General features: G+C 33.8%; 1 protein-coding gene across 4 annotated transcripts in view; it reads right to left on the bottom strand.

Annotated features, from left to right (window-relative positions):
* LOC105331816 (uncharacterized) overlaps positions 1–22,453 on the bottom strand; it is a 40,329-nt gene extending 17,876 nt beyond the window's left edge. The window contains exons 1-5 of one of the 4 annotated variants that reach the window (XM_066080318.1): positions 22,310–22,453; positions 6,164–6,244; positions 5,065–5,202; positions 2,788–2,929; positions 228–1,552 (exon numbers count right to left, since the gene is read on the bottom strand). In XM_066080318.1, the coding sequence (XP_065936390.1) occupies positions 228–1,552; positions 2,788–2,929; positions 5,065–5,166 (1,569 nt within the window). In that variant the 5' untranslated portion in view covers positions 5,167–5,202; positions 6,164–6,244; positions 22,310–22,453. Of the gene's footprint in view, positions 1–227; positions 1,553–2,787; positions 2,930–5,064; positions 5,203–6,163; positions 6,245–8,167; positions 8,391–22,309 lie in introns of those variants that run through there. The other 3 variants (XM_066080319.1, XM_020068731.3, XM_034480338.2) reach the window with 3 other exon arrangements.

Raw genomic sequence — 22,453 nt, 5'->3', positions numbered from 1 at the left:
AGACACTGCACTGTCCTTGTCCCGACGTGCCTCAGACTGTACAACATAATATTTTGTGATTAAAAATAATTTTTAAATGATTTCAAGTCCCTTATCATCATTGAAAAAATTACCCTGATACCAAATTGTCTTAATATTGCATGACTGACAAAACATGAAACTCCCAAACTTATTTAAATCAGTGTCAATATTTTCAACAATTTGAAGAGTTTTTTTTAAATGTTTACCACGCTTGATAATCCTTGTCTGACATATTGTCTCATCAGCCAGATGGGCTTCCAAAGAGTATCCATGGAAAACTTGAGCCTTTGAAGGGTTCCCTGAATGAGGAATGTGGAGTCCTTCCCCATGCTGACTCCCTCCTTACTGACTGCAAACCTGTCCTCCATCGCAAGCATCTTACAGATTTTGTTGATCATGTCATTTGGTACTTCCTGCAGTTTCAGGAGAAGCCCTGTCCTCTGACAAACATCCAACTGCTGCAAGGTTTGAATGTAGAGAGGGAGGCGGTTAAACATCCCGCCCAGTTCAACATCACCCAAATATGCATAGTGATTACGAACAGGCGCATAGATCTCGGAGGTTTTCAGTTCCATTTTAAAGCTGTTATCATTCACTTGTAGCTTCCCCAGAATTTCCTTATCCCATATTGTGGATTCACTACTCGATGAGGAAATACAACAGTGTGAATCACTTGAAGCCCCATAAGCCAATGCAGTGCTGTTGGAGTCATAAGGAGATACATTACAAGCCTGCGGGTGCTTTGGATACAACTTCTCATTTAAGTCAGTCTCATAATCAAGTGTTCTCATTTCTTCCTGCCTTACAAAACCAGTGTTGATATCAGATGGGTAATTCACATGAAAGAATTTGTTACTGTGGATGGATGCTGGGGGACCATTCTGGGCGTGGTACCCGTCTAAGATGGGTGGTGAAGTAAGACTTGAGCTGCCAGAGGGATTTCTGTGTAAGCAATTCTCAAACTGAGAATCATATTCTGTTTTTATCATACGATTTGTTTCCATATCCTCCATTTTTTGTACATTATTTGAACCAGTTACTGTACTGGATTCAGAAAGCAGAGATGAAGTAAAGGAATTAATGTCATTATACGGTGCCATGACGGACACTGGGCAGTGCGGATTGGGACCCAAATCACTGTTACTTTCAGGCGAGCTGACTCTTTTACCCAAATACTCCAGGCTCTGAGAATCTGTGGAGGAGTCGACAGAACTTATAGACTGTCTTGGCTGCATTATCCTGCTCTTATCAACATCAAAGACTATTTCTAAACCTTCTGGTTTGTTTTCGGTGCTGTCAAATGAGCTTGACATCCGGGCACTTTCGTCATGACCCAGTTTTTTCTGGCCCTGGAAGCCGGAGAACCCACTTGTTGATTTATGTTCCCGTTTGACACCTTTTTTAATGCTTTTTTTCTGACCATCGACTGTATCATCCCTAATGGAGTTCTCAATTCCATGACTTCCCTCCTGACTTGCTAACTCTAATGCACGTTCTTTTTCCAATTTTGGAATCCTCCCCATCTTTACAGCTGATAAAAAGATTAAAAGAAGAAACTGATCATCAAAAAATATAAGTATTTTACCACACATATACATACATCAAAATAGAATTGTTTAAAGAATGGAGTTAATTCTTAACAACATTATACACATTTAACAAATTATGCTGAAACCAAAAATCCATGACTTTTTGGATGTTTAATTGCACTAAGTTTTAATGTATTGTCAAGGGGAAATATTCATACTTTTTTCATAAGGGTCAACATTGTGATGTACGCAATATATTTTATACAGCTTACAATAGCTACAGCAAATATGCCAAAATTTTCCTAAAATTGAATTTTTCTGAAACTTCTAAATGTTTCAAGTCTAATATTTAAATTTCCTTTCAATGAATGTAAAATGAAAATAGTTATTCATTTCTTAGAATTTTTGCAATAGGCAAAATGTATCTTTTCACATTATCACAAATGTCTGTGCTGCTATTAATACCTTATAAAGACATGTTTGTTACAGAAAGAAACTGCATGAATATATATTCTAACTGGTAACTTATTAAGGAATAAGGAATCATTCCTTGAGTATAATTATGAGGTGATAATTTCGGCGCGGTGTGATCAAATCCAATAAAGCCCAAAGGTCTTTATGATAGATTTGATCCCGCCCCGGCTGAAATTATCACCTCATCATATTCAAAGAATGATTCCTTATTACTTATATTCATATAATTTTCAGCAGTTGTACGATTAGAATTAGAATATTAAGTATGCAAGCCCGGGACGGACGCTTGCACCCCAACAATATGTCATTTGTCAATTTATTGGACTGTATAGTACAAAATCGATTTGTATAGTGTTATCACAGACAAAGACACTGGAATATGTAAATATTATTTTATACAGTAAGTTCTGATGTAACATAATGTACTATGAAGATAAAGTGCTTACAAATCAATTACCTTTTACGAAAAGTTAAAGACTCAAAAAGAGATTATATATACATAATTTAGATTTCAATAAAACTGCATGAACAGCATAATCCTCATCACCTTGTTATTACAATATATCAAAATAATAAAGAATTTTGGCATTTGTTTGTGAATTTGAGAGAATGCTTTTTAAAACTAATTCAATGTACCTTTATTAAACAAATTTGTTTGGTTAATAAAAAACCACAATTAAATCCTTTTCAAACATAAACAACAAATTATTAACATATAGTATTGACAAAAGAACATGATGAGCCATGTAGGAACATGTTTTACCTTCTAAGGACATTCCACTTTCTAGACATAGTCTGAACCTGCAAGATTTGCAGCGATTTCTATTCTGGGGTGTTATTTCACACTGACCCCCAAAGAAACATTTATACTTTTCTCCTCGTATTGTGCTTCTTTTGAAAAATCCCTGTAAAAAAGAAATACATTTTATGTTAAAAATGTAATAGTGATCAAATTCTTCAACCATAAACAGATTCACACTTTTGTTTTGAATAAATAAAAGAATACTGCCTCATTAAATACCTGTCAAAACACTCACATTTTACAAGTTACATCCGCACAGTGACACTATTACCTACAAAGCCTTATCACCTGCAAAATCTTTCCCACCTGCTAATTGACCATCAATACACCTATAAATACTGATGCGATAATTTTGTGCTGCTTGTATGTAAGATATTAAGTTGTTTAGTACTATTTAGATGTAATTTGTTTTCATAACAACCTATAATAATATTGCATTCTTTAAAAATTTAGGTGTCATGTCATTTTTCATGTTTATGTATGTAATAGGGCCTCCTGTAATTATTTTATTCATCATATTAGGCTTTTATCAGATTAATTGTAATTATAAAAGATTATTAAACATGATTTAACATTTATCCTGCATGAAAATCATTTTCATCCTTTTCTATAGTGTATAATCAAATGTGTATCCAGTTCTTTCATGGATAAAATCTATCATATTATCATGTATGAAATCTTTTCACTTATTTGTCTTGTAAGATTAATATTGAGGCTGGTAGAGGGATCATCTCTTTATTCAAGCCATTTAAAACCCTAGCTAAGAATTAGTATAAAATAAAACGAAAGCCACACACTTAGTAGCTGAAACCCTATGAAAACTATTCTTCCATTCATTGTTGTGTCATGAGGACAAATATCCTTAAGAAAATGCCCACATTACTTAACAAAGCTACAATGAGGTATACACATATTGTTTTTAATTTAAAATAAAGGGGCATAACTCCCATTTAAATCATCATGTTAAAACTTTCTGCAAATACCGGTAAGCATATTCTGATGTACTTATGTATTTATCAACAACAAACATGACAAAGTTTCATAAAATCTATTTACCGTAGTAGTTTAACAGAAATAAACAAGCATTCTGAGAGTATTGCATAAGCAATACACGTCCCCTACCGGTTTGTAGAAATTTGTGAAAACAATTAATGCACTGTTATGCAGAATATCATTTCTTACCGTCTTCTGTACCCCGATATCAACAGACCAACCCGATAACCAACCCGATTGTAATACAAAAAACACTGTCGATTAAATTTACAACACAATGCTTGACACTATTTTACAGAACTTATTTGTTTGTTTGAAACAAAAAAAAAAGGAATGGTCCAAGTAATACACGATATTATTCCTGACTACATACTTTCCTCGTTTATTAAATACACACCGAACCCAATAGCGAATCCAAACATTAAAAAATTGAAATATAAAAAATTAATTTTCTCGAAAATATGTCAACCAGACGCTACAAAATTGTAAACTTGATCTGTAGTTTGACATTTTGAAGCTGTTCAGCAAATTTCATATTATTCGGATTACTCAAACGCATAAAGAAAAAAAGTGTGGAAAACTGAAGTGGGACAGACAGACAGATAGAAGGATGGACGGACAGACAGACAGACGGATTGACGGACGCAGAGGAAAGCTATAGTCCCCTCCGGGGAAAACCGGTAGGGGACTAATAAAGCACAAGTTTTCATGGATGCCAAATTTAGGATAACCTCTGAAGTCGATGCCTCAGTTTTATTCAAAACAACATTTTTTGACCTCCAAGGTTATCCTGCAACACACATGAAAACAAAAAGTGTATTTTATTTCTTAAAATAAGCAATGTCTGTTTCCCTTTCTGTATTAATAAATAAATTCCTACCACTGTGACATATATCAACCAAAATAACAACCACATGTACATGATCAATATTCTGTAATACGTACCACAGGTAAGTCAAATTATTTTGAAAAAGAATGAAATCAATGTTTTTCAAACCATAAATCACACATAAGCTAGGATAAATATATCATCTACGTGTAATATTAAATGAATATTGAAATATTAATTAACAATTTGACATCCCAAATACTTTCTTATATCTATTTAGTTCAACGGTACACATTCTTGAATATTCAAAGCATAATTCACTAAAATACCATCTGTTTCAATAAAAAATTGAACATTTATCGACATCTCTCATACTTTTTTTATATTTCAAAGGTTGCACACATTCTTGTATTCACCTTGCATCCCTCACATGTGGCCACCCCATAATGCACTCCTGTTGCCTGGTCCTGACACACATGACATTTCCCGAATGGAAACCGGATTGCTCCATGCGGCATTGTGGAGAATCAACAAATCCGCCTTTTAACAAGCTTCTGAAAATGTCAAAATATATATGCATATATACTATCGTACAGCTGGGGTTTTTTTTTAGGCGGGAATATAATTATGGCCTATTTTGGCATTTTCTGAAAATTCACCAAAATTAAAATCACCAAATTTAAGAACTTATCTAATATGTAGATTTTGTTGACAAACATGTAGTTTTTGCAGCTTTTAATTATTTTCATACATTTTTTTAAGTCTGTGATTATGATAAAAAAGGACAATTGTTACATCCATACTGTGTCGCAGATACAAATGTACATTTACTCATCATCAATACAAAACTAATCTAAAACATAACTACAGATATGAAGTTAATTGTTTATACACCATAATTATCAATTTTCCCTGTTCAGGTGCATATTACCCCAGTGACAGGGGTGTTAGCGTGTGTTGTTTTAGGAGACATTATCGTCTTAGAATCATTTTAACATGAGCTTGGACTTTCGGTAGGACGTGACTATATCTATTTCTTGGTCAAAACAATTAAAAATGACGCTGGTTTTGTGCGAAATATGCACCGATTGCGTAGTCTTACCTCGAAAGCCAGACAAATCATGTTGAATTCAATGAGCCATGGCCGAGTGGCCAACGATGAAATAAACAGGCCTACGTCACATTGCTGTTTAACACAACTACCCATAGTCCAAGTTCTTGTTAAAATAGTTCTATAGGTACTGTACAGATAACTGTCTGATTAATTTAATGGTTTCTTCATCACCACTTCTTCTAAGGTATACTTTTTTCATGCAGAGTTAGAGTATTGAAGCGTGTGAATTAGCCAGGATCAGACGTCAATTGCGACATACTGCATTGTATTGATGCCTTAATTAGGATTTTTGCGTAAGCAAATGTCTTAACTTCTCAGCTATTGAAAATACCCTGACAGTAGGTTTTTATTGAAAGGAAAGGAATTCATCAAAATTTTATCCGCCAAAATTAATGGTATACCTTATAGGCCCAAATCCGCCAAATTTGTGTCCCGTCAAAAAAAACGCCTACATAGTATTTGGATTCCTGGTTTCCTCAAACCTATTAAGATTATAATAATGTTAAGATTTTTAATGAACTTATGTGTTTCATAAACATAATAACAATAATAAAGAAATACTGTAAACAGCAAGTTAAAAAGTTCAACTGGATATGAACTTGGTTGGTCACATGATCAAATCCTGTGAAGCCCTTTGGTATTCTCAGAAGATTAGATCATGTAGATTACCAACCAAGTTCATATCACAATGAACTTTTTAATTAACATTGCTGTTTATTAATTACTTATGTTTGAAAATGCACAGCGTTCAGAATTTTTAACATAACCAAGTTTTTATCTTTACAATAATATGCAAACATCAGATCATAATAAGTGCATGCGGTAATCATCATGATCATTGTGACGTCATTAAAATGTAAACACAGAATTGAACGTTTTCGCTATTCTAAAGGTTCATATAAGGAAGACTCAAATATTTGCAGATGTAAAATTAGAGAGGTTTATCAGACCAATGTGTACGTGTAGGTTACAAGTTAGAACTACGCGTACCAGCTCAATTACTTTTCTTGTTTAGCATTTTTAACCTGTACGTGTAAATGTTTTTATGTAATTATAGATATCCTCTCCTACTAAGCTGAGAATTTTGGTCATAAACGAAAATTAGGAATTCTGCATGTGTTAATTTTAATATACATCATTGGTTATATATGCATATTTTTATTTATCGCAAATTAATAAGATAATGGAGCCATTGTATGTTTTAGAGGAAGAGATGCGTGAAATAAAACGCCAATAACATATTAAACTTAAATGAAAATTTATGTTTTCAGATATCAGTATTAGCATTAAATAGTCAGGCTTAAGAATAGTTAACATATTTATTAAAATGAATAGCCAACAAGGAAACAGAGGCTACAAGTTCGACCTTACAGGTACTTTGCAATTTACACGTATGTTCATTCGGGTACATATGTGTAGAAATTTGTCATTACACAAACTGATGATGTAATGCACAAATTTTCCTTTCTACACTTACACGTACCCATACACGTTGGTTTGCTAAACCTCTCTATTATTTGAAAAAATACCCTAATTATCTTTGGATTGGAAAAATAAACTAATTTTCATCAGACATGTTGGAAAAAACTCCATTATCAAATTAACTGCATGCTGCATGATACATGTGAAAATGCAAGATATTTTTTATAATGGTAAACATACGACGTAGATGTAGTTTGTGATAATCAATTATATGTACTTTCAACAATAATAAAAATTTTAAATTCATGGTCATATATAAAATGCCCAAAATAATTAATAATTCATCAGTCTACATTAAAATTAAAAGTATGCAATTCAAATCACTTTTTTAACACAAATTTAATGAACAGCTTGGGGTTTCCGGAGAATGTTTTTAATGTAACACACAGAAAGACAAATAAGATTACCAATTCTGATCAATTCTGTCTTTAGGAACAAATGATAAAGAACTCAACTATCTGACAACCAAGCCCCTGACAGAAAAGTATAGTCAATTAAAACCTTTACCTCCAGAATTAACAATACTCTCCCCTGCATTGACTCAATTATAGATGAATTTTATTTTTACTAGAATATATATTTAGGTTAATTAATTAAGTAATTAGGGTCACACATCGCCCATAACAACTACACTATAACATGAAAATAGACTCGATCGTCCATACTAATGTAAGTAAAATACACACAGACTACATGCTCTAGCATTCTATAACTGTTCATCGATTTTTTTCTCACATCCATTTGCATAAAGTACACAATATTTATCTAAATTTTATAGTCATCTACTGTACGAAGTGAAACAAATATAAATGTCACCTCTTTTAAAAACCAAATATCGTCATTCGGACCCATATAAATTGCCCCACTTAACCGAGGTCTGTATTTCGTCATAATGGTTTACATTGTAAAAAAAAAAATCCTACCTGTCCTTCTTTCTCGCTCGCACCTACACTGAAGAAAACCAATGGCAGACTCTCTTATAAGCATTAAAAGAATATATTGACATATCGGTGTATCGGAAAAATGTTCACCAGAAAGCTTTGTCGAAACATCCGGGGCTATTGGCAGGTGAAAATAAACATGAAAAATGTAGGTCACTGGCGTTGTCAATACGAACCAGCTAACCGCGCAAGATTTGCGTGACATGCAGGTTCAGCCAATCGCTAAAGCAGTGGACTGTGTCACGGCATGTCCGCACCCAGAGTTAAAACTATATGTTAATTTGAATTACGTGCATGTTTGAAAGAATTGGAAAATAAGTCATTTTACACTGCTGCACTGAGTATAATACTAGCTGTACATGAAATGTTGAGTACTTAACATAAAGTCATTTATTGCCTGACGTTGTTATAGTAACGTTTGGCTTTGTACAACGCTACATGCATATGATATAATTTCAAAAAGACTGAAATTAAAGAGGCAACAAAAAAATTATAGAATACCCATTATCAGATTATAGGCACGCTCTCCGTGGCCTAAAAAGTGACCATTTAACCGACAGCTAGTACTTTATGGTGGCATAGATCTGTCACCACTTGTCAGATAATTGTGTCGACTTGTCAGATCTTGATGCCGACTTGTCAGATAATTATGTGGACTTGTCAGTTCTTTAAGTCGACTTGTCACTTATCCATGTGTTTAAAAATTTAACACTATAACCTGTCCACGCCCAATTTGTGCCATCAAGTTGAAATAATATTTTCTGACAAGTCGACATAAGGATCTGACAAGTCGACATTAGCATCTTTTAAGTCGAAATAATTATTTGACAAGTCATAATTATCTGACAAGTCGACATTATATAAATAGTGCCTGTTTGGGAGGGTAACTGTTGAAATTGACACCCCGAGAAAACCATTGTCAACCTCCGCTTCTTTATTATACTGAATGTCTTATTTTTAAAGAAAATTGTACTGCTTTTATATAGAAAAGATGTGAATTCTACGGCGAACCGTACGCGCATAATTTACGCGCATGTAACAATTCGTTGTGTTACCCGTTGCCAAGTGTGTTGCTAACGCTGAGGGTAATAGAACGGATTACCAACTGCGTCTAAACCAATCAGATTTCAGTATTTAACATGAAAGTATAATAAAAAATTTTGACAAGTCGACATAATTTTTTGACAAGACGACATAACATCTGACAAGTCAACATCATTATCTGACACTTCGGCTTATAATATGAATGATAAATTTCTTTAAACTAGTGGCCATATTATTTTTTCTGTCAGATAATTATGTTAACTTGTCAGATCTTTATGTCGACTTGTCAAATAATTATGTTAACTTGTCAGATCTTTATGTCGACTTGTCAGATATTATGATGACAAGTTAATGGCAGTTAGTGTCATTAACACGCTTTAACAACAAAATATTGAGTTTCTAGTCAATATGATTATTTTCTGACAAGTCAACATAAAGATCTGACAAGTCGACATAATCATCTGACAAGTCGACATAACTATCTGACAAGTGGTGGCAGATCTATGCCACCATATACCAGATCTATGCCACCATAGTTACAGTACTATAAGTAACTCTGTCTTTTTTTCTTTTTTTTGAATTGTAATTTTATTTTTTCTTGTAGACGAGAAGAAACACAACAAATGCATACCCTACAAAATCTAGAATCGTGATTTGGCTGTTATCTACTGTTAAATTCTTTGTAACTGGTAAATGTAGATTAAAGGTTTTATTTTTGTTTTACAAAAATGTGTTGCCCTTAGAGATAAATGTTTATTCGAAGGAATTATGAAGTTTGAATTAATTAAGACTCATTATTCAACAAATTCTTTCAATTGTTATTTCATTGGAATATATTTAGAATTCGTGGTCATGACTTTTATTTCGTGGCCACAGACTTTTATTTCGAAGCTACAAATTTGAAAATCAATATTCCACCCTATGCAGCCATCTTAATTATTATTTTGATAAAATCATATCGTGATAATTAGAACCATTTTAACAAGACCTTGGACTTTCAGTAGCACGTTGATATCTAATTCTTGCGTCAAAGCAAGTTAAAAATGACGCGGTTTCAAGCGAAATATGCACCGGTTGCGTAGTCTTAGCTCAAAAGCAAGACAAATCTTGTTGATTTCAGAGAGCCATGGCTGTGGCTGACAATGAAAGAGACAGACATACGTCACGTTGCTGTTTAACACAACTACCCAAAGTCCAAGCTCTTGTTAAAATGGTTCTATAAATTTCCAATCCTCTTTTTCTGAGATACTCAGAAATAGATAAGCATTATATACATGGCACCTTTTTCGCAAGAGCTTGGGTTTTAGGTAGTTGTGTCAAACAGCAATGTGACGTATACGTATATTGTAGGCCTGTTTACATTGTATTTCATTGCTGGCAACCCAGCAATGGCTCCTTGAAATAAAGAAGATTTGTAAGCATTTATGCTAAGACTACGCAATCTATGTACTGAGTATATTTCACTCGAAACCAGCGTCATTTTTAACTTGTTTTGATGCAAGAAATAAAAGTGACGTCCTACCAAAGTCCAGGGTTTTCTTAAAATGGTACTTATATATATCCGAGCTTAAAAATTGTGTTTGAAATACCGCATTTTTCAAAGAGCGAAAAAAGCTCTATAATGACACGAGAATTAACCTTTGAAAAACGTTTAACATTTAACATTAAACTTTTCCCCCATTAGGTCTAAATAGCCTTTATTCATATACTAAGATTTTTTTCGTATAGACTGACTATTTAGGGTTTGATTATTCTGATAAACATAGCCAAACTATTCAAAGGACATCGCCACTTGCATCGTCCCATATCAAGGGTTTCTGATCCGCTCCGCTCTACATATATGAGCGGACCCTGGATGGGGAAAATACAAAATATACAATGTAGTTAGTATGTACAGTGTACCCACAACTCAGGGACAGCATATAAACTGGTATATACTTCCAAATGCTGTTCTGCTTAGAAAATACATACATGTACAATGTAGTATAATTACGTAAACATGTAAATGTAATGTGTCTGTACATGTGTTTGTGTATTAAATATATACAAATGATTGCGCCCTTGAGAAAAGGGTGCTTATGACATTTTTGACAAAACAGAGAAATAACGTCACAAACATGACGTTACGTCAAAACGTCGTCTGAAAAGCGTAAAATATATAACCTGTCATTTTTATCGCGTATAGTTTTTATACCTTTTTCTAAATTTAGTTTTCACATTATTTTACATAATCTCTTATTATACTCTATTTGCACACAATTTTGATTAACTACATGCATTTCTGCTTTTCTCGATATTAGCTTATTGCTCCAAATTGGCTATGATTTGATGAAGTTTTACAGAAATATTTTGCTATTAATTTTATGTGTTTGCTTCACCCTTTTTTTTAAATAGAGCATTGATATTAACATATTTGCATCACAAACAAAAAAAAATAATCTTATTTTAAAGAAAGGAAATCATTATCCAGACCGTATAATTGTTGTATTGTATTTTGACTTTAGTTGAGGGGAAGCTTGGTTTGTGAGGGCAATGGACCTTAGTACTTGATTTCAGCCTCTATTGTCTGGCCTTAAAAGAAAACAAGTTGTATGTCGTTACAATTTTATTAATGAGAAACCGCAACTCCTAACAACAGAATAAAACAAATTAATAAGTAACAATAATTAAATCAATTTAACAAAATATCCTGAAAATAAATAATTAATTAATAACATTTTAAATTCCAAGTTATAACATCTTAGTTGCGTCTACTTATAAATGCTATTTCTAAAGCTAAGATGATTTGAACTACACATACGTACCTTAAAAGAAAACAAGTTGTATGTCGTTACAATTTTATTAATGAGAAACCGCAACTGAGGTTGTCAGGGCTCGCATGGCCATTTTATACCCCAGAACCGGTTTCCATGACGTTTCCACAACTTGTTAACTTTCTTAGTACCCATGTGACTTGACCGCATGTGGTCATCCTGTGATCACTGTTTCATAATCTTAATTAAAAGTTTACTCCTTTGCCAAATTTCCAAATTCTTACTTCATAACACCAATATCAGCATTGGCTTATAATAATAAACTTTATCGAAATTCAACATTTTTATCTTTATTCAAACAGTGATCACGTACATGAAATATTTGATGAATCAATTAATAATCCTAGTGCTTGGTCCCAATACTTAAATGTAATCAAAAATTAAGTAACATGTTGACCATCTTTTTAATGCTGACTATCTAGAATACACAATTTGTAAACACGGATCAAGAATATTCCACTACTGACGTATAAGTTAGGTAACTTTTGACCTTGCACTAGATATAAGAAATAGGACCTTTAACATAAATGAATGCTATGAATATATAGTCAAATATAAAAATAATATAAAAATTCTATATTAATTACTTCCTCGCCCGTAAAAATTTGGTGCTCCAAATTTAAAAACAGTTTGAGTGCCAACCATATTTTACATGATTTGTCATTTATAAGTGTATAAAAACCATTCGAAACAATGATAAAAATTACAACATCTCACTATAAATGTTATGTAAGTACACAGTTTACATCCAACCACTGTTCATAATGTTCACCGTTTGTTAGGTATGTGGAAAGTCACATGATCACAGTTTGTAAATACACAGTGTTGTTTAGGAGTTACACAGTTCACTTTGTTTCACTTGTATTTGCACAGTTCACAAGTGTTAGTACCATTACCTATTTAGGTAAATATAGCGTCATTGTATACATAGTCCTTAAAGCACTCCTTTTTGTTTTGATTAGATTGTGTACAATATGGTGTAGCACCTTGGGCGAGTCGTCATTTAACATCATCGGAGTGATTCATGAAAAATATAAAAAAATAATAACATAGTTAGTAAATATACAATATATAAACAACACATATCTTATGTAGTTTTATTAATACATCTTTATGTTGGCTACTAATATATTTTCATATATAAATAACTTATTATTATAGTATGGTCTGCAATCATCCGTAGAATATTTGACAATCAGTTTAAATGAAAAGAAAATGCGAGTAACATAAGAAACAAACATGACAATGAGAGTGCTAAGCAAGCATTAGAAGACAGAAGTCTTAATATTTGTAATACTCAAGATGCTTTTGGATGCTGATTGAAGGAATAGGCATTGTTATGTTTCCGTGTTTCAGCAAGATATATGCCATGTAAGGTTGTTTCATAACTTTCTTTACTCGATATCGATTTATCCATGACAGTTTAGTACAGGGTGGAATTTCTATAGTTGAATATTGTAATTTGTTTGTAACTTTGAAATCTGTCCAATCAGTTATCAGTATTCTCGATGGGAAATCTTTTATGTACATGTTTGAAATTGAAGAGGGTGGATTTATCTCAAGCAAGGATGGACACAACGACAGAGAAATTAGCGGAATGATCGCACAATTAGTACCTGAAGTTACCTCCAGAATAATTGTTGTTCCACACCGATACCGCTTATTCATATTAAGAAGCACTAGAGCACATGTGACAAGAATAAAAATAGAGAGAGCAAATAAGACATGATCCCATTTCAAAGTATCCTTGATAACGTCTAGAATGTGTTTAGGGTTTTCAGTTGTAGTTTGTAGAAAAACATATTCATTTTCAACAGCTTTGGCATAAGGGGATTGTTTTAAAAGCGAAATAAGTAATAAAAGTTTTCTCTGTTTGAAAAATAACCATCCTGAAATCAGAGATACCAAAATTGTCATGATAAATGAAATATAAGTCAATACATCATTAGTAGTCGGCCAGATAGTATTTAATTCAATATCTCCAGTCAAAATTGGTTCTGATAGTGATTGGAAAATTTTTTCGTTTCTTTTAGTAGCATCAGTCATTTTTTTCATGTTAAAATGAAGTTTTGAATCTGCGACTAGCCTTTTTTGAAAATCATGCTTATACATGTCAAATCCAGGAATTTGTACTTTTAAAGAAGAAGCAAACGTAGTGTCAGCTTGTAATGCCAGTAATTTTGAGTCATTAAAGAACTGTTGCAATAATGCTAAATTAACTGGATGGAATATCTGAACTTTAGATTCTGTTTGACACTTGACTAACCTGGGTGGAAGATACCAGTATTTTGTAGTTATGGAACATCTGCAAGGTAGTTGAATTATACACATAGAACATCCATGTAAAATTGTTTGATTGTTTGGGCAATCTACAATGAGGTGATAACTGTTGTAAACTAAAGTAGACCCTGCTGATAATTCAATAGCCGTAGGTCTAAGTAAATCATGTTGAAATCGGAAATTACACATTTCATTTACAGACTGTTTATCATTAGCAAATAAACTCATAATACAGGATTTCTGAGTGACCGGCATGAGGGCTTTATTGAAATTGCAAAGATATAGCTGGTGCTTGTGACAAGTTGCTAAGTCAGTCTTGTCCAAGAGTAAATAGTACTGTTGGTGTGATGTAATGGCTAGGTAGTCCGGTAAATCAAGCAGTTGCGTAGCATGATTGGACGTTTCATTGACAGGTACTGGCATGGATATAACTTGATAGAGATTCAGTGGTAGTTTTTCATGTGAAAGTGGAAATTTAAGTGTTACATATATTGCTCCGAAATGTCGTCCAAATACAAATTGACCATGTTTATAATAATATTCTGGATCTTTAATCGTTAAGTAAAAATTTGAATATTCTTCTGTTAGAATTTTTGAAACTTCTTGGATGGTATTTGTGATGACCGGTGTGGATATAAGTGCAGGTGATAGTTTACCATCAATTAAGTTACCAATGGATTGTTTGAAAGCCGAGTATTGTTTTACCAATGTGTGTGCAGTTTCCATATGAGAATTATAAAGTTCGGAAAGTTGAAGAAGACCACTTTGAAAATTTTGAATTTGTTCCGTTATGATTTGTGATAAATTTGTTATGACCAAATAGTTTTCTTTTACACTCTCCTGGATATTGTCAAATCGATTGTCTGCAGCCGACATAAATGAAGAAAATTGATGTGATTGCATCTTGATGAATTTAGCGACTTTAATGTTGCTTTTTATCAAAGAGTTTACATGTTGTTTTAGAATATTTACATCATCCATTGTTGCAGTCCCAAACAAAGATTTTGATAAGTCACCAACAAATGGTAAGAGAGATTTCTTTTTTCTATTTGAAATTCGAATAAATGGTACATTTTCATCTAAAAACTTGTATGTGTCTTTAAATTCAAGCATTGTTCTAGCATCTAAATCTTCTATTTGATGCAAAAATCTTGTAAAACTTGAGCAAGCTTTAGATGGTAATGTAATACAATCATATTTTAAATTAGGTCGTGGGGGTAGTTTCGGAAGAACTATTTCATAAGTCTGTCTCCAATACTCGTTAGTTAGTACAAAATTTTTCTCACTTTTAAAAATTGTACCATAGTTAAGCCGATGAACTGATCCTGGTATTGTCAGAGGATGAGACCCTTGTATTACCATTCCCAATACTGACACACGGGAGGAAAATACGCCCCAGAACATCATCATCAACAATAATTTTGTGGGCCATTGAATTTCTACAAATAGACCAAAGATAAAAAAAAATTAGTGGTGTTTTGTCAAAATGTGTTGATCAGGCACATAATGCACCACGATTTTTATTATTAAAACGTCCAAATAAAAAAATAACGTTATTTGAAAAGATATCCCATAGCACCACATGTTTTATTGGATGTACATGTATTTATGGTTTTTTAAGCGTTGTTGGAAATTTCCGTTTCTTCCCTTGTTTAGTGTGTTTAACGAAGTATTCTCGTACAAGTTCCTGGCTTAAATTTTCCTCTGGTTCCCAAGATTTGCTACCATCTTCCCATTTTACAAAGAATTCCCTTTTACCAGTACGATTTCTGAGCTTTAATACTTTGTCAACAGGATAATACGTGTTATCTTGGATTTTGTCAACATTGTTATCTATAGGGGGATTTAAATTTTCCCTTGCATTTTCAACGACATTTTGATTATTGTCATTATTTTCATTAAATAATCTGCCTATGTCCTGTTCAGGTTGCTGATCTCTGATGTCATCACCTGGCACGTAATCTTTTAATCTGCTCGCGTTTACATAAGATTTCAGTTCTTTGTGATTTGAACATCTTCGAAGTTTGTATGTAAAATTTGGTCCCAATTCAGATATGTAATATGGACCATCATATTTGTCGATGAGCTTTGGTGATTTACCCACTGGAGTTTTAAATTGCTGTAATAGAACCATTTGATTTAATCTGAAGGAAGGTTCTTTTGCCCGTTCATCATATCTTTCTTTTGATTTCGCTTGTTTCTCCGCTATATTTTGATTAGCTATCTCATGCGTAATTTTTAAATTTTCGAGTATATCGCGGATATGCTCCTTAGCATCTGCTTGCAGCGAGTCTTTGGGTGTTACACTCAAATCAAAAGGCAAGTTCATTTCACGACCAAAAGCCATATAGAAGGGAGAATGGTCTGTTGATTGAGTACAAGGTGAATTTCTTAGTGCCATTAGAATTCCAGGAATTAATTTCGGCCAATTGTTTTGTTCTTTGTCAGTGTAAGCTCGAATCGCTTGTAAGATTGTTCGATTGTTTCTCTCGCAAAAACTGTTTGATTGAGGATGATAAGCTGAAGTGAAATGTTTTTTTACATTAAAGATTTCACACAGGGACAATATTAAGTTTGATGTAAATTGTTTCCCTAGATCAGACACTAGTTTTAGTGGTGCTCCATATCTTGAAAAAATTTGTTCAAACAAAATTTTTGCAACCTCTTTGCTTTCTTGATTTTTAAGAGGGAAAGCTTCAATCCATCTTGTAAATGAATCTACAACCAGAAGCAAGTATTGATAACCCTCAGTTGTTTTACTTAGTTTCAAAAAATCAATGTGCCATCGTTCAAATGGACCATCTATAGGCATAGATGTCAGAGGCGGAGGACCATTATGTTTGTGCTTTTTGATTCTTTGACACCTTTCACATGATTGTATGTAATCATAAATTTCTTGATGCATTCTTGGCCAATGATATTTTCGTTTAAGAGCTGCCATGACCTTTTCTACCCCAAAATGAGCCCCTCCAGCTTTATTGTCGTGATAAGCTGTGAGTGCGTCTAAACGAAGTTTTTTGGGTAAAGCTAATTGTTTAATCCACCTATCATCATCCTTGACCTTTTTGGTTCGTCTCTGGAACCAGTGATAAAGCACACCATTGCAAAGACTGTATGACTCTGATTGTGCAATGACCTTTTTGCGTTCTTTGCTAACATCGGGAAGAGTTTCTGACTCTAAATACAAATATATGTCTCTGAAATCAGGGCATTCTTTCTGAAGAGATCCCATGTTTTCATGTACTAAAGACAAGTTTGGTTCAATATTGTCAGGTTCCACAGTAGTGACCTGCACACTACTTTCATAGTGGAACTCAACTTCTACAGTTGCACCATGTTCAAAAACTTCAATACTATGAGAATGGGTAACATTTTCATCTTGATTTTCATACGTTCTTCTACTGAGAGCATCTGCTACTACATTGCTTTTTCCCTCCTTGTGAATTATCTTAAAATTGTACCCTTGTAGCTCAAGGGACCACCTGGCTAATCTGCCAGTTGTGGATTTTTGTGACATTAAATATTGTAATGGTTTGTGGTCTGTGAAGACCAAGAATTCATTATTTGAAAGGTATGTCTTGTATTCTCTTATACCTTCAATGACAGCTAGACATTCAACATCAGATGCGGACCAATTTCTTTCAGGTTTAGATAATGATCGACCACCATAGGCAATGACATGTTCTCTGTTTCCCTTATCTTTTTGTGAAAGAATATAACCAATGGCTGAATTGGAAGCATCAGTTGTTAAAATGAAAGGTTTGTTCATATTTGGATACGCAAGAATTGGGGCAGATGTTAATTTTCTTTTTAAAGTTTCAAAAGCAATTTGACAATCTTCGTTCCAAATGAAATCTTCGTCTTTTCGCAACAATTTGTTTAAGGGTTCAACCAATGTTGAAAAACTTTTAATGAAACGCCTGTAATAATTGCACATTCCCAAAAATGATCTAATATCTTTTATCTTTTGAGGGATCGGAAAAGTATCAATAATTTTTGTTTTGTTGGGGTCAACTTGAATACCTTGTTTAGAAATAAGATGCCCAAGGAATTTAACTTCTTTGGCCGCAAAGTGACATTTCTTAGGGTTTAAGGTTAAACCTGCATTTCTCAAACGACCAAAAAGATCTTTAAGATGTTGTAAATGAGAATTGAAATCTTTTGAAAAGACACAAATGTCGTCCACATAAACCAACATGTTTTTCCAATGTAAACCCCTTAAAATTTGTGACATTGCCATTTGAAATGAAACACAGCTGTTTTTTAATCCCATACCTAATCTTTTCCATTCATAAACTCCATTTTGAGTAATGAACGCTGCTTTATGTCTGGTTTCCGGATCCATTTGTAATTGCCAATACCCAGAATGCAGATCAAAAGTAGAAAATATTTGAGATTCTGCCTCTGCAATAGTGTCAAAGACACACTCAAGTCTGGGTAGGGGAAATGACAAAGGTTTTGTAATTTTATTTAATTTGCGATAGTCTACACAGAATCTATATTTTCCATCCTTTTTCTTTACTAAAACAACAGGTGAATGATATTCACTATTTGATTCTTCAACAATGTCATTTTCTAATAGCTCTTGAACTTGTCTATCTATTTCTTTTTGTAAATGAGGGGGTTGACGATAAAAAGGCATTCGAATGGGGGGAGCGTCGTATGTCTCTATTTTGTGTGAAAATCTCCCAATCGATTTCCCCATTTCTGATAAATCCACTGAAAAGATATCCCTGTAATCTCTTAAGAAATTTTGCAGTTCCGACTTTTGAGTATCATTTAATTCAGAGTTTTTCAAGTCAAAGGTTATTGGAGTTTTTTGCTGACTTTTTGAGTTTAATTGTGTTTCTATTGCATTAGTTTGAACACATTCTGGGGAATAAAAAGGAATAATGTCATGTGTGTTTACACATTCAACTGAGGCAACAATAGCGTTGTTGTTAAGCATGATTTCCTCTTCGGTCGGATTGCAGATTTTTAAAACACCGCGTTGATTTTGAATACGCGTGATTGTTTTTGCTGCTAATAGGTTCATATGATTTATATTTTCAGTGGGTTCCAAATAAACAGTTTGTTTACATTTTAGTCTGGAGATTTTGACGGGAACTAACATTTCATGATTTGCTGGGATGGTTATTTTCTGAGCTGTTCTAGCAAAATGATGCTTGTCCACAATTGGTAAAGAGTTGTTTGCCTCTGCAATTTGAATAGTTTTAGAACCTAGATGTATTGAAACATTATGCTTTTCCATGAAATCCATGCCAATAATCAAAGATTGATTCAGACCTCTAACAACATGAACGGAAGTCCAAAGAATTTTGTGGTTCATTTCAATCGGGAGAGATAACTTACCCAAAATAGGAAGAGTATTGTTACTAACCCCTTTTATCACGTCATAATCCGGGCGGGATAATTTTGAATTTGCATACTCAGATTTTTGAAAAAATGATTGACTGACAAGTGTTATTTGAGAACCCGTGTCAACCAGTGCTTTCGTTTTTCTGATACCAATTTGTACATCTATTGTGTTTCGCGATTGTAGGGCCATAGTTAATCCTAAAACCACCGCTTTCTGACCTTTGTGCCCATCCTTGGAGTACCCAGGGATAGGCGCGCACCCCTATTGGGTTCTGTTAACACGTCTCGATGATCGACAGACACTAGCAAAATGATCTGGCTTGCCACACTTGAGACATAATTTACCTAGAGCTCGGCAATTTCGCCTGCTCGCGCAATTTCCACCACAACCTTGGCATTTAACAAATGTGTTTTTGGAAGAATTTTGATTAAAATTTGAATTTGGATGCTGCAAAAAATTCGAACGAAAATTTCTTTGAGTGTTTTGGCTAAAACGATTTTGAAAAGATTGGTTACGAAAATTTGAATTGTTTGTGTTGGAAATTGCAGCCGCGGTCGCTTCTAGTTTGTTAGATAAACTTGACATTAATCTGTCTTCTAATTGCTGAATAGAAGCTGCAAACGAAGCATTTGCAGTTTCTGTACTACTTATGGTTTGCTCCGCCACAAGAGCAAGTTTTCGAACTTTTTCTAAAGTATCCGGACTTTGAGGCATTACGATTTGTCTCAATTCGGATTTTAACCCCTGAATAGTGATCCCTACAAGCAAGTGCATGGGAAGATCATACTCAGTGGTCAAACGCGTTACACGAGCCATGTAGTCGTCTACTTTTTCCTCTTTATATTGTTTTAAATTTAACAAATTTAAATCAAAGGACGATTTTTGTTTCTGAAATCTTTCCAAAAAAGAATTTTTTAATGTTTCTAAAGAAGTTTTTATCGTATCATTAAGCTGAAAGTACCACTGCTTAGGGATATCCGTTAAATAAAAAGGAAAAGCAGACAAAGCTGCCGATTCCGACATATTAAAATATGCCACCATGGCCATGAAAAGAGACCACCATTGACTAGCGGGTTCAGCCTGGTGGTATGGAGACAATTTTATAACATTCGGCGCGTGCCGAATCTCCTGTGGCGGCGTATGAGTGGATGATAGTGAATAGGGTGGTAAAGATGCAGTTACGTTAACCGAATGAGTTGAATGAGGCGTTGCAGATGAAGTTACAGAAGTAATATTACTTGTAGCTGGTCTTAAGGATGGCCGTGCCGGCACATCAGGAGACTGCCTATCCGAGGAGGGAGTAGCCAGGTCGCTCAAAATTCTCCTCGCCCTCTGCAGGCTTTGCATCCTGATGGATGGTGGCGCCGTTGGTGTTGCCCCGATGGCGGTAGTTGGAGCCGACGTCGGTCTAACGGGAAACATTCCCTGGAAATTGTTTATAGATTTGCCATTCCTAAGATCCATTTCCGAAGATTAAGGATTCTCCACCAGATTGTTGTATTGTATTTTGACTTTAGTTGAGGGGAAGCTTGGTTTGTGAGGGCAATGGACCTTAGTACTTGATTTCAGCCTCTATTGTCTGGCCTTAAAAGAAAACAAGTTGTATGTCGTTACAATTTTATTAATGAGAAACCGCAACTCCTAACAACAGAATAAAACAAATTAATAAGTAACAATAATTAAATCAATTTAACAAAATATCCTGAAAATAAATAATTAATTAATAACATTTTAAATTCCAAGTTATAACATCTTAGTTGCGTTTACTTATAAATGCTATTTCTAAAGCTAAGATGATTTGAACTACACATACGTACCTTAAAAGAAAACAAGTTGTATGTCGTTACAATTTTATTAATGAGAAACCGCAACTGAGGTTGTCAGGGCTCGCATGGCCATTTTATACCCCAGAACCGGTTTCCATGACGTTTCCACAACTTGTTAACTTTCTTAGTACCCATGTGACTTGACCGCATGTGGTCATCCTGTGATCACTGTTTCATAATCTTAATTAAAAGTTTACTCCTTTGCCAAATTTCCAAATTCTTACTTCATAACACCAATATCAGCATTGGCTTATAATAATAAACTTTATCGAAATTCAACATTTTTATCTTTATTCAAACAGTGATCACGTACATGAAATATTTGATGAATCAATTAATAATCCTAGTGCTTGGTCCCAATACTTAAATGTAATCAAAAATTAAGTAACATGTTGACCATCTTTTTAATGCTGACTATCTAGAATACACAATTTGTAAACACGGATCAAGAATATTCCACTACTGACGTATAAGTTAGGTAACTTTTGACCTTGCACTAGATATAAGAAATAGGACCTTTAACATAAATGAATGCTATGAATATATAGTCAAATATAAAAATAATATAAAAATTCTATATTATAATGTTGATTCCTTATTTTACGCGAGTACTTAATTCCGCGATTCAGCAGTTTTCCATCAAATTGCGAGAACACAAAATCGTGAATGCCGAATTTTTATCATAGTTTAATGTACAGTCATTGGACAAAAGTATTCGTCGGTGACGTCAAAATGGCGGCGATTTGTTTACATTAACTACTCAATAAAACTTCTCTCCTGATTTTAATATTCGTTGTCTTACCTTAATATTTTGTGAGATTGCCCTTCATTTTAATTACTTCTTGTAGACGGGTTGGAATGGTGTCATACAGCTGGCGAATATAATCTACCGATAGGTTTTGCCAGAAACGTGTCACTTCCGCGATGGTGTTTCTTGTACACTGCA

This window comes from Magallana gigas, chromosome 3 (assembly GCF_963853765.1).
Source record: "Magallana gigas chromosome 3, xbMagGiga1.1, whole genome shotgun sequence".
In the NCBI taxonomy this organism is placed as follows: domain Eukaryota; kingdom Metazoa; phylum Mollusca; class Bivalvia; order Ostreida; family Ostreidae; genus Magallana; species Magallana gigas.
The sequence above is the reverse complement of the archived record's forward strand: the minus strand, read 5'-3'. Positions and strand labels throughout refer to the sequence as shown.